Source organism: Neopsephotus bourkii, unplaced genomic scaffold (genome assembly GCF_033783945.1).
Source record: "Neopsephotus bourkii isolate Nb327-2 ecotype Australia unplaced genomic scaffold, CSIRO-AGI_Nbou_v1 NB_659, whole genome shotgun sequence".
Classification (NCBI taxonomy): domain Eukaryota; kingdom Metazoa; phylum Chordata; class Aves; order Psittaciformes; family Psittacidae; genus Neopsephotus; species Neopsephotus bourkii.
The window spans coordinates 9,190,044-9,204,157 of NW_026901158.1; the positions used below are offsets into that span (position 1 = coordinate 9,190,044).

The 14,114-nt window shown below is 44.6% G+C and overlaps 1 protein-coding gene across 12 annotated transcripts in view; it reads right to left on the reverse strand.

Moving 5' to 3' along the window:
• Positions 1-14,114, reverse strand: part of CACNA1B (calcium voltage-gated channel subunit alpha1 B) — a 296,644-nt gene that overhangs the window by 28,615 nt on the left and 253,915 nt on the right. For all 12 annotated transcript variants that reach the window (XM_061352969.1, XM_061352960.1, XM_061352959.1 and 9 more), the window contains 4 exons: positions 13,517-13,608; positions 12,600-12,750; positions 9,075-9,202; positions 2,694-2,790 (listed from right to left, as the gene is read on the reverse strand). In XM_061352969.1, the coding sequence (XP_061208953.1) occupies positions 2,694-2,790; positions 9,075-9,202; positions 12,600-12,750; positions 13,517-13,608 (468 nt within the window). The remainder of the gene's footprint in view (positions 1-2,693; positions 2,791-9,074; positions 9,203-12,599; positions 12,751-13,516; positions 13,609-14,114) is intronic.

Here is a 14,114-nt window from a genome sequence, read left to right on the forward strand (position 1 = left end):
GTGTTGGAAGGGACCATAAAGCTCCTCCAGTTCCAATCCCCTGCCACAAGCAGGAACACCTTCCACTACAGCAGCTTCTCCAAGCCCTGTCCAACCTGGCCAACATCACTACTTTCATCTAAAAACGAAGAAGTGATCAAACCTGAAGACAACTGAATGAAGTCAAAGTGTTTTTCTTCCTCCTTTCAACACAGAGGATAGAAGAGATTTTCAAGTTCAGTTCCTTCCCCCTTTACCCCCTCCACCCTGTGCAGGATAGAGCTCTCCTGGTGCCCAAGCAGCTTGGCCATAGAACCCAACGCATGCACCTCCGGGCAAGCAGCAAGCCACACGCACAAAACTGCAGAGGCTGGTCACACTGACCAAGGAGAACAGTTGAGAGAGAGGAACCAGAAAACAACAGAAAGGAAGGACAGCAGCCAAGGAGGCCACGAGAGGGGAAAATCCAAACGAAATCACAGTGGGCACATACTGAGAAGGCAACATAGACAAAGACACAGGGCAAAACCTTTTCAGAGAGGACTGGGAATAATAAATATGGAAAGGAAAGGGGTGGATATGTGGGGCAAAAGAGCTTTTGCCAGACAGAACAGTAAAAAAGCCATTTGGCTCAGAGGGAGAGAGCAAAAATAACGCAGAGACAAAGTCCTGGCTGCTGTTGGCACTGACTGAGCTACGGTGCAGGATGAGGGGGTCTTTGTCACAGCCATGTCAATACATGACTGTATTGACAGCCTCAAGCTGGCTCTGTGTGGGCTGCACTCCCTCCCCAGGTCTCCCATCATTATGGTTCATACACAGACACCTTTCAGAGGGTTCATAAGTAGATGGGCAAAAATTAAAGATGTGTCAGAAAAGAAAAAAAAGCAGGAGTCTGTGTCTAGGTACCTAAATTCTGTGGATTTGTCCTGCAAAGACAGACAAATAAAACAAGGTACCAACTAACTCAGAGGGAAAAGACACATTCTCAGCTCCCCTGCCCAAAGCTAATCTGCAGCAAGAGTTGAACACAGCCACATAAAGGCACAGAAATACCATGCTATGAAAACCAGCAAAAGGCTTGTAAAAAACATCTATTTTAACACAAGATCTTTTTATCCCCCTTTATTTTCTTTGTTTCTAACTATACAAGATAGAGGAGGAAGAGCTTTAAGCTTCTGGTACTCATGTGTGACCATGGAGCAGATCTGTTTGCTGCAAACACCTGCTAAAGGTCACAGCTGCATTTGAAGTCAATAGGAACCCATGGGTGCTAAAAGAAGACATTGATTACTTGAAAAATCATTGGGTTTCTGTGTATAATTGGTACCTCTGTACAGATGTTTAGCTGTCCACTCTTCTGTCTGAAATAGCTGAGACCTGGGAGCTGGGTTTTTGATGTACCTGGGTTTCTCAAGCGTAGCTACAGCATGGTGGGTATGAACTGCTTGTAATAGAGAAGCACTTTTAAAGCACTTACCAATGTGGCCAGAAACAAATCAGAAGGAATACAGAAAAGACATCTAACTGGCTCACTCTAAGGTTATCTTTAATTTTCCTTTTTAAATCCTAACACACTGAGGAAGGGTCTTGTAGGAAGCTGTATCTGAACCTCTTCTTGCTACTAACTGCCCTCTATGTACCTAGACACATAAAGGCAGGCCCAGGTCTGGGTTTAGCTGGAGTTTCTCACAAAATCTTGCTTTCTTATGGCCTCAGTGAGAACCCAAGCACTACTGGAGGGGCTTTTGTTATCTGCATCCATCGCACCCAGAATGATGGGATGCAGTAATTGGGCTTGATGGTGGCTGAAATGCCATCAACAGCAACAAACTCCTGTTGAGTTTGATGGATGTTCAGTTATACCAATGCTAAATGCTTGTGGCAAAACTTTCCTTCTAAAACTATGGAGCTCCATGTGAAGAGCGTCCAAAGAAATAGACCCTACAAAGGCAGATTTCCAAGCACCATGATCAGCATGGCTTTAACTGGCAGGGTCTGGGTCCACTCCGTGATCTTGGCCCTGTGTTTCCACTACGTTCATGCAGACAGTGTCTGGAAAGCAGCAGCTTGCAGCCTTCTGGTTAGAATGCATTTCTTGTGATTCAATTAAAAAGTTTTCCACAATAAACAATAAGTTTGAGTGATTTCTTCATCTTCCTGGCTTCAGTGGGTTCTGTTCAAATAATTTCTTTCACAAAGGGTAATTCAGAAACCCTTCTGGTGTTTCCTCTGTTTAATGGCTTGCTAACTCCTACAGCACTGCCTACTCTGATTACTCCAATCTAATTAAAAGGGGGGAAAAACAACATACTACTGAAGGGCTAGTGAGAACTGAGAGTCAAAGCTTTAGGAAGATAAATGGGGATCATATTGTGGGGTAAATTGGTCATTAGCACCCTCCCTCCCCAAATTAGTATAAATGGAAGCAGAATGAGAGAGAAGAGAGAGAAACACTGACAGAGATAGCGGAGACATACTTATAAAGACAAAGTGATGTGCCATAATTTTAAAGAACAAAAAAAAAAAAGGTTACTAAAGAACAAAAAAAAATAAGAAAAGCAGATCATCCAAAATCCAGCCTGCTCAGAAAGCAGAGGAAGCACCAGCAAAGTCCAGGAGAACAACACTAATGCCACAGAAACCCAGCACCCACTTCAGCCACGGCACAAAAAGCTGGTGGTTTGGCAAGAGTTTCTTGGGGGTTGGTCTACCTTATAGGCAACACGAGCTGGGCATTTCTTTCCAAGGCCTAGAGGTGGGGACATGTGTCTCAGCATCTCATACATGTCTGTGTAACTGATGCGCCCGCTTGGAGTCAAAAGGAAGGAGGCAAAAGCAAGGGGACACAGAAATCAAACCAGACCGGGTGGAGGGGTGGGAAAAAAGAGGGAAGGGGATGGGGAAAAAAGGCAACACAACCAAGCAAATGAAAAGGAGGAGAGAGAAGGGAAAGCAGACAAGAAAACAGAGATCTGGTTAATCAGATTTCTCAGGAAAACAAAACCAAAGAGGTGGGTAAATAGGAAGGTTTCTCTGCTTCCGTTGCTGTGTTTCAATGCCCAACGTCTCCTTCTCGCTGCAGGGATGCCCCATGGCCAGAGCTGCACCTCGGCAATTGGGTCCCTGTGGGGAATGATTGATGTCTCTGCTTGGGGTGGAGAGGGTGTAGGGAGGGCTCGGTTTAGCTGGCTCTTTGCAGAGGTGGAGGATGCTTCCCATTCTGTATTCACCATGCCAGGGAAAGCTGGTAGGCAGAGTTATGGGACAGGGAGAGGTAGGGCTTGGAGAACCCATTCATCTTTCCTTTAGTTTGGTTTTCAGGTTAGCTTGTAAGCTATGAGAGAAGCAAAAAGCCAATCCTGGTGTGTCTGCTCAGGGGACAGACTGGGGCTGCTCTGACTCCAAGGCAAGGGTGCAGCTCTGCACAACCTCCAGCCTGAATCTGACAAAACCAGAGCCCAGCACTTGTTTTTCAGGAAGGGGGAGGAAAGGGGACCTGTTTCTCCTTTATGTGTGATGGGGCCCCTCTTCCATCAACCCAACATCACATGGTTGTTTCTACCACCATGACCAGCTGGCTGTCCTGCATTAGAGACAGCTGGGAACTGCAGGGATCTGGGAAAAGGCCCTTAGACCAGCCCATTACTCATGGCGTCTACCTTCAGTTGATGTTGGTGGCAAATAATATCCTACCCTGAAAAGCAAGGGACACAGAAACCACAAGGAATTCTCCTGCTCTGCTTCTTCTTTTTTTCTGGCTAATGAAACTGGGAGCATGACTATGACAATCCCATTTGGGTTTCCCAGGGAGCTGCCAGCTTATTACATTGTGCAAATCTGTGCTGCCTGTCATCTGAGGAGACTTAAGTATATTGTAACATGTTATTAATGTTTAACGTCTGTAAAAGCAGGACAGTATTATCGCCATACTAGGAAATAAACCAAGACCTAAGCACCTATCTGAAACCCCTTATCTCAAGCAGAACAGCTACAGAAGCAGGCACCAGCACACTGCCCTGACACAGGTCTCCATCCCTATGTTAAAGCATTGATGCAGGAGGGGGTGGAAGAGAGAACTTACCAAGCCAAAAACATCTATTCCTGTCCTTGGTAACTAATGTAGTTAAAATACCACCCAGGTTTTATAGCCCAGAGCTGATTTAAAGGCTTCTGAGAGACACAAATTGCAATAAGAGTCAATGGTTTCCCCCTGCCGCCTCTCTTCTGCCTCTGCTCGCTGGCAGGAGGTGGAGGGTCTCATACCTTTTCTGCAGTGCTTAATAACTCTAAATCCCCAAATCAAGTGTGGAAAACACTTGGGCTGGAGTGAAAGAGAAAAGCAAGCTCCATGCTGGCTCCTTCCATTTGTTGCTCCCTTTCTTCTGCTCTCCATGTACCGACTGCAAGATAATCCCTGTCTTTAACTGGGACCCCACTGAAGTCCAGTACCATGTTTTCTTGTAAGATCTGTCCTTAACTCCCACCTCATCTCCCAGGGACACTGTACTTTTCCTGTGCTATAAACAAGGAGGTTTCTCTGCATCTCCAAGACGTAATTTTCTGTCCAAGGCAACGTCTGGCTGTTGCACTGTAAAAAGCTCATCCCTTCATCTCTTCCCAGCCTAGGTAACCATCCCACCCTGCTGCCCTGTTAGACAGTGCCCCGATCAAACGTCTTTCCAGCTCAGGAAAGGGAGGGGCTCAAATGCTGATCATCCAACTGGAATGACAACACTTTAAAGCCCAAACACAATGGACAGCTCCCTGTAAAGCTTGGGAGGACATTTCTCTCCAGTGTGTATATATAGAAAGTGCTCTGGTGCTGTGCTGCTTTTCCCCAACACTTCCCACCTAGACCTGGCAGGATGGAAGCTAGAGGGTTCACTGTCTCATAAAGCTGCCTGTCTCCAGCCAGCTGGGGTGTGGGAGTAGATGGGGAAGAGATGCATCAAGGAACAAGGAGGCAATCAGTCAATCATTCCTTCTTTCAGGCAAGGGGTTAGTTATGTTACGGTTTCTTTTCTGTACTGGTTGCATTTGCACTGGGAGGGGAAGTCGTGGGGTGTAAAAAGAAACAAAAAGAGAACTGAAAATGCTGGAGGGAGTCTCTGAAGTTCCAAACCTTGTAGGCCACCCTATGAGGGCACTTCTTTCCTAAGCCCAGGGGTGGAGCAATAACACGTAACAAATTGTACATATCCTTATAATGAATCCGGCAACTGGAAAGAAAACATCAGATGTTATGACAGCAAAAAATCAGTGTTTCCCCAGGCAAACAGGAGAAGTTGGAAGAGCAAAACACACTGAAAAGCAAGGTTAGTCTGAGAGCAACTGGGCTTGCAATGAAGGAGGCATTTTAACACACACAGAGAAAGGAAGACCTTCCAACTGCTGAACAAAGTCTATATCCTGGCATTTTCTTTGTTGAAAACTTCAAGTCATGTCCAAGTCTTTCCAACCACTGCATCTGGTTACCTTTATCACTAATGTGCCCAACAAAACCAGAGCCTGCAGCACACAAACAGCCTGTTTAATGGGTTACTACTGGGATTCCAATTAGCTGGCTCAAAAGAGCTTGGGAACCATCACCTTCCACTGTTACCACCCACATAACTCCAGTGTTGTGCTCTGCTTTATGAGTAATAAGCTGAGTCCAGAAACTACCATCATGAGACCTGGCTTGGCCATTGGCACTGGGAAAACCTTTGTACCAGCAGGTGAAATCAGATACCTCGAGGTAGCTTTATTCTCAGTCTCATTAATTCCCAACAATATTTTAAGCTAATTTAACAGCAGGATTAGATTTCTTAATCTATTGTGAGCAACCAACTCATGTACAAAAAGAACTGCGCTGAACTTCAAGATGACCTCTCCTGAAAAATGAGATTATTTGGCCTCACTACGTTTATTTTGGTACATTATAGAAAGAAGGCTGGAATATTTTGGACTTCCTCCTTCAATATTACTGCGTTATTTGGAAGTGAAAAATTAAGGTCTATTCAAAATCTTCACAATCCACTCGAAACTATTAATTCGGAAAGAGATCAAATGGGACTGTGCAAGTGTTGGCTGCAGGCCTAATTGTGGTTATAAAAAGTACATTGATTTAAATGAGTCAAGAAGTTTACTGAAATTAGAGAATGGTTTTGTAAATTCAGTGTGTAGAAAATATGTATGGGCAGCTCCTCTAAGGGAGAGTCCATGGAGGGCCTTCAAACCAGCAGAGGTATTGTATCAGAAGGTTATGGCAGCAAATATTGTCAAATTATGACAAACAGGGATTCTTTCCCAGGTCAAATCCATTTGAGTTCTGTTTATTTTCATCAGCATCTCTTTATCTCAGATAGCTAAAGAAAAATGTCTATCCTGGGAGCTGAAATCATAGAATGGTTTGTGTTGGAAGGGACCTTAAAGCTCATCCAGTTCCAACCCCCTGCCATGGGCAGGGATGGATTCCACTAGAGCAGCTTGGTCCAAGCCCTATCCAACTTGGCCTTGAAATGCTAAAAGGAGATGGGCTGACATGGAAAACAAAAATTGGATCAACATTTTCTTTCAATGAATTTGATCGACCAGTGAACAAATGGCTGGATAAAAAAATGCTTCTTTTAAAACCCTGTTTCTTCAAGATGGGATGTGCTCCTGGGAGCTGTACCTTGAAAGATGAGTTATTAAGCTCAGTCCATGGAGAACTGTTGTGAAACACCATGGCCACAGCTTCACAGAAGTTCAGCCCAAATGATCAAAAAAGATCTCTGTGGCCTCAAACTGTGAATAGATTTCAGATTACCTTTAAATTGAGGATGTATTAGTCCATCTCATGCAAACACAAGTGATTTCAGTGGAACTGTTCACATGGAAAATCCACATGTGCATGTTTTAGGATCAAGCCTCGAGCGTCATGCATTGGCTGTCCTTTGATTCTCACTTCTGCCCCGGGTCCCTCTGCCAACATCAATAGCTTCACAACAAGCAAAATGGGAACAAGCTTAGAGAAAAACAGGATTAGGATCTTACTATATGACATACTCTGCATTAAATACTCTAGAAGTGAAAAGGTTTGGACTCTGTGTGACTCACGAAACACAGCGTCTGTGCTCAGAGTTAATAAGGCGAGCAAATCTTTCTGTAAGCTTAATGTTTCTGACTCTTATGGGTGGAAAGTTCCTGAGCACATAAAACATTAAAAAGCCACACTGATACTAAATTTTCCCCTTGCAGGTGTGCTACTCCTCCCACAGATGCTCACCAGAGCCAAGACTATTTATAAGGAGAGAACAGGCACTCCCAAGTTTTCAGGCTCATTGAGATTTTCTAATGGTAAAGATAGGACTGGATTTGCAAATAGGGGAAAAAAACACACTATTTACTGCCTGCCAAATACCCACAAAAGACTTGTCTGTGTTACAGAGCATGAGGTAACAAAAATCTGCCCAGAGATTACAAGCCGCCAGTATGTTTGCAGTATAAATGCAGGGTCATGGTATGGTTGGCTTTGAGCTAGTTAAAAATCACACACAGTGCAGAGAAATGCAGTTGGTTTAGAATGGGTTTACACTTAAATTTAGCCTAAATCAATTTAACTGAGACTTTAAAGTGGTTTAATTGCATCCTAGCAGGGAGTTTGTGATGCTGATTATACAAACACTTGCTGCATCTGTCTCTACTGAAGGGAGATGAAAAAGAGTAGAAAGATTGGAGGAGCTGGAGCAGCTTCATTGCAAATACAGAGTAGATTCATAGCGGAGTAAGTTTTGAGGAAGCAAATGGATACAGAATTAGTGGGGCTAAGTCTCCCAACAGGCAAATTCCCAAGATGGAGAATTGCAAGGAAACTACTGTGACTGACCATCCAGAAATACATCCAACAACCAGGACTGTTTTGCAGTAGCTTTCTCTGGGCAACAGAGAAAAGTAAAGTAAGTCTTGCTCTCGAAGTGGCCACTAACCAGAACCATTCTTTTAGTTTAATAAATCCCTTAAAATGCTTCAGCAGTGGCTCCTGGGTCTCCCATACGCTGGGATATTTCATCCCAGGCAAGCTGCATTCTCTGGCAATGTCTTTGAATAAGGAAAACAAAGAAGTAAAACCATAAACCCAAACAGCTCACCAACTGCTGTGAGAAAACCATTTCTTCCTTTAGCACACTCATCTATCAGGAACATTTTATCAGAGACTCACTGAGAACTGAAATGCTTCCAAAGCCAGGCTTCCTGCCTTTTCTTCTTTTTTCACATCTTATGTTCCAACTGCAAGTCCAAAAGCTGAAAATGTTATTTAGAAGAACAAAATTCCCTTGTACAATTTGCTGGCATTACAAGGAGGATTCCAAGATCCAAACACTGGGTTTGATAAGAAATATCTGTTTGAAAATCACAGGTTTTGAGCAAAACACCCTCATGTGGAGAAACTCCCTGCTGCCTCACAGGTGAGTGAACACAAATGATGAAGGCTGAGCTTGCAGCACTTGACTTGGATGCAAAGGAAGAGGGTACATCAACTCCTTTTAAGAGATGGGTAGCACCTTGAAAGCTTGAATTGTTTGAAGTTTTTTGTGTTCCTTAGGTCTCTTCACAGGATTTGTGAGAACCACTATTAAGGTGGCTCTCAACTAGGGGAGAAATGCTGCACAAATGAGGTATAACAAGGCTTGGTCTCTCTAATTACCTAAAGAGCTGCCAAGGGCAAGAGTTTCAGCACATTTTTATCTCCAAACTGGGATGCAGAAACCAAAGGCAATCAAAGCTCCTTTTGGAAATGCGAAACAGCTTTTCTACTTGGCCAGTTAGCCAAAATTATTTGAATCTACTCTATTAATTTTTGGCTCAGGGGTGGGGGTGGAGGGTGCATTTTGCTTTCATTTGTTGGTTCATGTCTATATAAAGGAAATGTCCTTGTAATGACACCAGATTTGTTCATCTCCAGTCTGCAATGAACTGAAGTTGGAGCATTTACCACCAACGTTACTCCAAGCTTTGGAGCCATCTTCCTTCTGGAGCTGTACTCACATTAAAACAGGCTGTTTGTGTGTATAGGTATGGTATTTACACACAACGGAGATGCCTTTCTCCATATATAACAGTGTACATACCAGGCAGCTGGGTCATATTCAGCCCAGACACGAACAAACTCATCCAAATGATGGGGCCCAAGGATGGAGGAATCTCTTGTCAGGTATTCAAAGTTGTCCATGATCACAGCCACAAACAGGTTTAACATCTGCAGAGAGGAAGCAATAATACAGTTAGAGAGACAAGAAAAGGGGAAAGTAAAGAAAGAAGGAGAAAGAAAGAAGAAAGGGAAAAAAGGAAAAAGAAGGGGGGAAAGGGAAGGAGGAGAAAAAAAAAAGAAGGGGGAAGAAAAGGGAGTGGGAAAAGAGAAGAAAAGCTGGAAGAGGAGCTGGAATGATTCCCTTAGCATCATTAGAATGATTTCCTTAGTGTGGTTTCTACAAGAAGCAGCTGCACGCTGGAGAATAAACTCTATAGACTTAGCACTGGGTACCTGGGCCACCTGTGGCCTCCTCTTCTGTGGCCATCACCAGCTCTGCAGCAAGCAGCAGGTCTGCCATGGTTTTTTGGCCTCAACCCCATCACTGGAAATGCCCTACAGCATGACCCATCCCAAAGTCCACTGACTCAGCACCTCTCCCCTGCCCCATCTTCGCTCTGCTCCAGCACAGACTAACTCATGGGCTGCAGTGACTGCAGCACCAACTGGTTGAACTGGGTGGACTCTTCCAGCGCTCTCATATCAGGACATATCAAAGCAAGAACAGCTAGGAGAAAAACTCTTCTTCAGCCTGGATATCCAATTTCAGACCCAGAACAACTGAAATTTTCAAAGATCCCCCAGAAAGACAAGGGGCAGGACACACAAAAGGCTCCTGTCCCTAATGGCCACTAATACAGAGCCTGGCAAATGCTTCTGGCATCTAAAGATTCTCCTCTTATTAAAGCCAATGGAAGAGTCACAAGGATTTCAACAGGAAAAGATCAAGCTACAGCCAGCAGAATGGAAGAGAAGGAAGGCAAGGGGGAAGGGATGCTCCTGTGCTGGATAAAGACCTGAATGGCACCTTTCTACCTTTGTTGTGTCTATTGTAGGGAGCCTGAGCTGCTGCTATGAGCGCTGCTCCCCTTCACCACACGGAGCAAGAAGAGCTGGGGTGAAGCCGTCTGAGAGTGTTCACCCAAGGATGAGCAGAATTAAACTGAATGCAAATATCCCTGGCTGGTCTGTCAATCGTTAGAAGGAAACCAGGCAGAGGAGTCTGGGGTTTGTGCAGTTTTAAACAATTCCTGTGGGACCTGGAGGGAGGAGGAGTCTTGGTGCTTGCTGGGACACACAATCCACCAAGTACAGGGAAGCACAGTTCATAATGAATCACCCCCAAATGCTAATCAGGGATTCCCCAGATCTTTAGTCCATCTATTTTCCAGAACACACCCCAAAAGAAAGTGGGGAGCAGAACCCAGTCCCCAGTCTATGCATGGCTACACTAGGGTCCCAAGGTGTCTTATACCATCTTCTTCAGCCCAAGTTGTAGAGCACAGAGCCAAGCACTGCCCAGCCCTGCTAGTGCCTCAGCTGCAAACAAGGCTTCTGCCCTGCAGCACTAAACATCCCTGCTGGGTCTGGGGACAAATCCAGTACTTTGTGCCACCCTGGTTCCAGGATGCTCGCAGGGGCTCTGGGCAGCACAGCCTAGACAAGTCCTAGGATTCTGTTGCAGTGCACTATACAGTACTGGACAGTGATGTCCAAACCAGCTCTCCATCATTAAATCAAAGGCTGGTTAGGGTTGGAACAGACCTTAAAGATCACCTAGTACCAATCCCTTGCTATAAGCAGGGTAATAGTAATAAGCTACTCAACAGCTGCAAGCACTACAACTACATGGACACATGGGCTGCTTGTACCCTACACACAACAGTACCCACATAGCATCAAGAGACAGCAAAACATCCTTTTCCATTGCTCCCAGCTCCAGCCATGGGTCAGTACAGTTTTCCCTTGTTTGCACAGAGCTATTTCTAAAATTCCCATATATTTTCAATTTTCAGTTTATATTTTTCATTTGTGTAAATGTCAGGAGGAAAATTTTGTTGAGCTGGACATTCACAAAGAGCCAGAAACAACATTTAAAACCGAATTCATTACCCAACCCTTCCCACTCTATGGCGTAACCATAAAAAATGTGATCTCCTGGCCAGGCTGAGGCTCTGTAATGCTTTAATCACTTGTGGGGAGCCACATGTTTTACTGCAATGAAGTGCTGAATGCTTTTGAAGAACTGAGTTACAGCCCTGTCCCATGCAGCCCAGCTGCTTGGCTTTCCCCTGCCTATTTTTGGAGCCTGCCCTCACTGCCTTTGCTCTTCATGCAAAGCTGTGTTGCACAGATGTGCTCCAGCCTCTAATTCTGCTACTACATGTGGAATAGGATGGATGATACAAGCCAGGGAGGGCGAGCCAGGAGGAGCTGTTTGTTTGTCTTTTAAAGAATGAGCTTTAGGAACAATAATGCCCGTGAAAATAACAATAAGGATGTCTGATGTCGGGGTAGGGATTTGCACAAGGAAAACAACTGGCTTTGAAATAGACTGCCAAAGGTATCAGCAAATGGAGCATTAACTTTGTATAAGGGACTCATGTTTTTTGATATATGCAGAAGAAATAAAGCATGGGATGTCAAAGGGGCAACAGCAGTAGGACAAAGGATCTCAGTAGGGAGCATTGAAGCTGCTCTATCTACACCCAGCATCAAGCTGCCACGTGTGCCTCTTTTTCCTGTCTTGGAAAGGTCTCTGATAACAGCAGGGATTAGCTGCTGGATCTCACCAGATCTCACCATTTTAAAGCACCAGCTCCAAGCACCAGAACTCACATTTTAAAGCAAAGCCACAGAACTGAATGTAGGCTTCATACCTTCTTTTTGATACATTCCAGAACTGACTTTCATCTCTTTCCCCTTAAAGTTTAATTGGGTCCCTGTCCCTGCTCTTCCATCCTTCTGTCCCAGTGGTGCAGAAAGTGAAACAAGGCCCTGGAGCAGAGAGCTTTTTATGCCTGTGACTGGAAAGACATTGGAACCTACTGGAGCTGAGACCCAGCCTGGTATTGATGACCACAAGCACAAATCAAGTACAGCAGCTCTGTCTGATTTCATGTCTAAAGCTTTTCTGGCACCACTGCAGAAGAAAATGATCATTGTATGTATGCGACAAACAGAACCCACTGCATCCAGTAAGTGTGATGCTCCCAGCTGCCTCCTGCAATCACTGATGATCCAAGGTTATCTTGGTCATTCTCACTGTACTCTGCCCAGTTTGCTTCCTCAAAGGAAATCAAGACAACCAGATTAATGCTTAATGACAGATATTAGACTCCCCTGTGAGAAGGAAGATAAACCCCTTTAATAACTAAATGATCTCTTTGGGGATTAAGGGGATTTTATCACCGGGATGATAAATGGGTTTTAGTGAAGCTCTCTTGTAATGTTGTATAAATCATAATTTGGGAGAAGTAGGAAGCAAGGGAATGAGGAGGGAAGGGCTGGAAGGGGGATGTCCACACCAGTACCCCCACTATGGGAGAGATTGGATCCAACTTACCAGGAAGGAGCAGAGGAAGATGAACGACACGAAGTAGAAATAGGCAAAGTCACTGCCACATTCGTTTTTGGTGAGGCCGGAGAGCGGGTCACAGGCTCTGTTGCTCAGGCACGACAGCATGATCTCATGCCAGGCTTCCCCTGTGGCACTCCTGCAGTTGGGAATGGCAGAGGGTGAGCTTATCCAGCCCCATCGTGGTTACACACCTGAAGCACATCCACCTTGTGGTATTACTGTGCTTAACTAAGTACATTAATGAAGTGGAAGGTTGTGTCCAGGTGGAAATACTGCATCTACATCAGGAATTTGAACTACCAGCCTGCTGATATGGAAATGAAAGGAGAAAAACATTTCCCCATATTACCAGGGGGTAGAAGAAACTCACCAGGCCAAGGCAGGCTGAGCTTTACTGGTTTTATGGAGAATAAAACCAGACTGATTTAAACATGTCCCATGCAGTGAAAGTAAACAGAGCTTAGATTTTTCCCTTTTGAAGCAGCTAACTTTTCTGTCCTTGTGCTGGCTGTAAACACAATGGAGATGATGGGAAATGAAACCCCCTTCTCCCCTTGAATTTCTTATTTCTCCCATATCAGGCAGATACAGAAATACCAGGATGATTTGGTTGGTCATAGTGACTTGGGTCTTATATTAAGCCTCTGCCTGGCTTGACATGGGTTGTCAAGGTGTTGAGTGTCCCTTTATGGAGATATTGGTGTACTGAAACAGATCTGCCCTATTCAGAGATGTTCCAGACCAACCTTTAATGCTAAGGAGGATGAAGGAGGAAAGGATACTTTACTCCACGTACCTGTCTTAGAGGATGCTTAAGTCTCAGCAGCTAAACTGATGCATGCAAAACCAAAGACTTATTTCTGTTCACATGCAAGTCATATGGTATTTTATCCTCTACTTACCTGAACAGAAGCATCAGGGCTTGGAGGAAGGTGCGGAAATTATTGTGCCTATTAATGGAGGTTTCATCATCTAGAGCAATGTTCCCAAATACCTGCCACAGAAAACAGAAGTGATTCAGGCCAAAACACATCCTCTTGTGGACATTGCCAATGAAGGTGGATCTAATGGAGCAGGACAAAAAGGCAGGGAAATAACTTGTCCTTTTTAAAGGATCTGAAAGTTAAAATTGTTTCTGTGCTGAAGGGGGGGGTAAAAATGTGTTGTAGAGATTAAATAGGGACAAAACCAAGGTTAATGTGCTTCATCTTCACACAGACCCTTTCCAACACCAGCTCCATCCCAGGTCAGGAGAACTTCCTTATTTGTTATTAGGATGGTGCAGAGCCTGAGCTGCTCCCTGCTCTCAGCCTCTTGATGTGCCTGTTCTCAGAAAGGGGCATGTTCTGCTCAAGGGAGACATGGCTGCCCACCAATGCCTTGCAGATGCTGTGCTGTGGCTCCTGTAGCTGGTTTTCCTGCTTGCCCTTTCCCTTTGTACACCCAGGGCCACGTTCAACACAAAACTTGGCAATGAGCATAGAAAACGTGGCTTCTTTT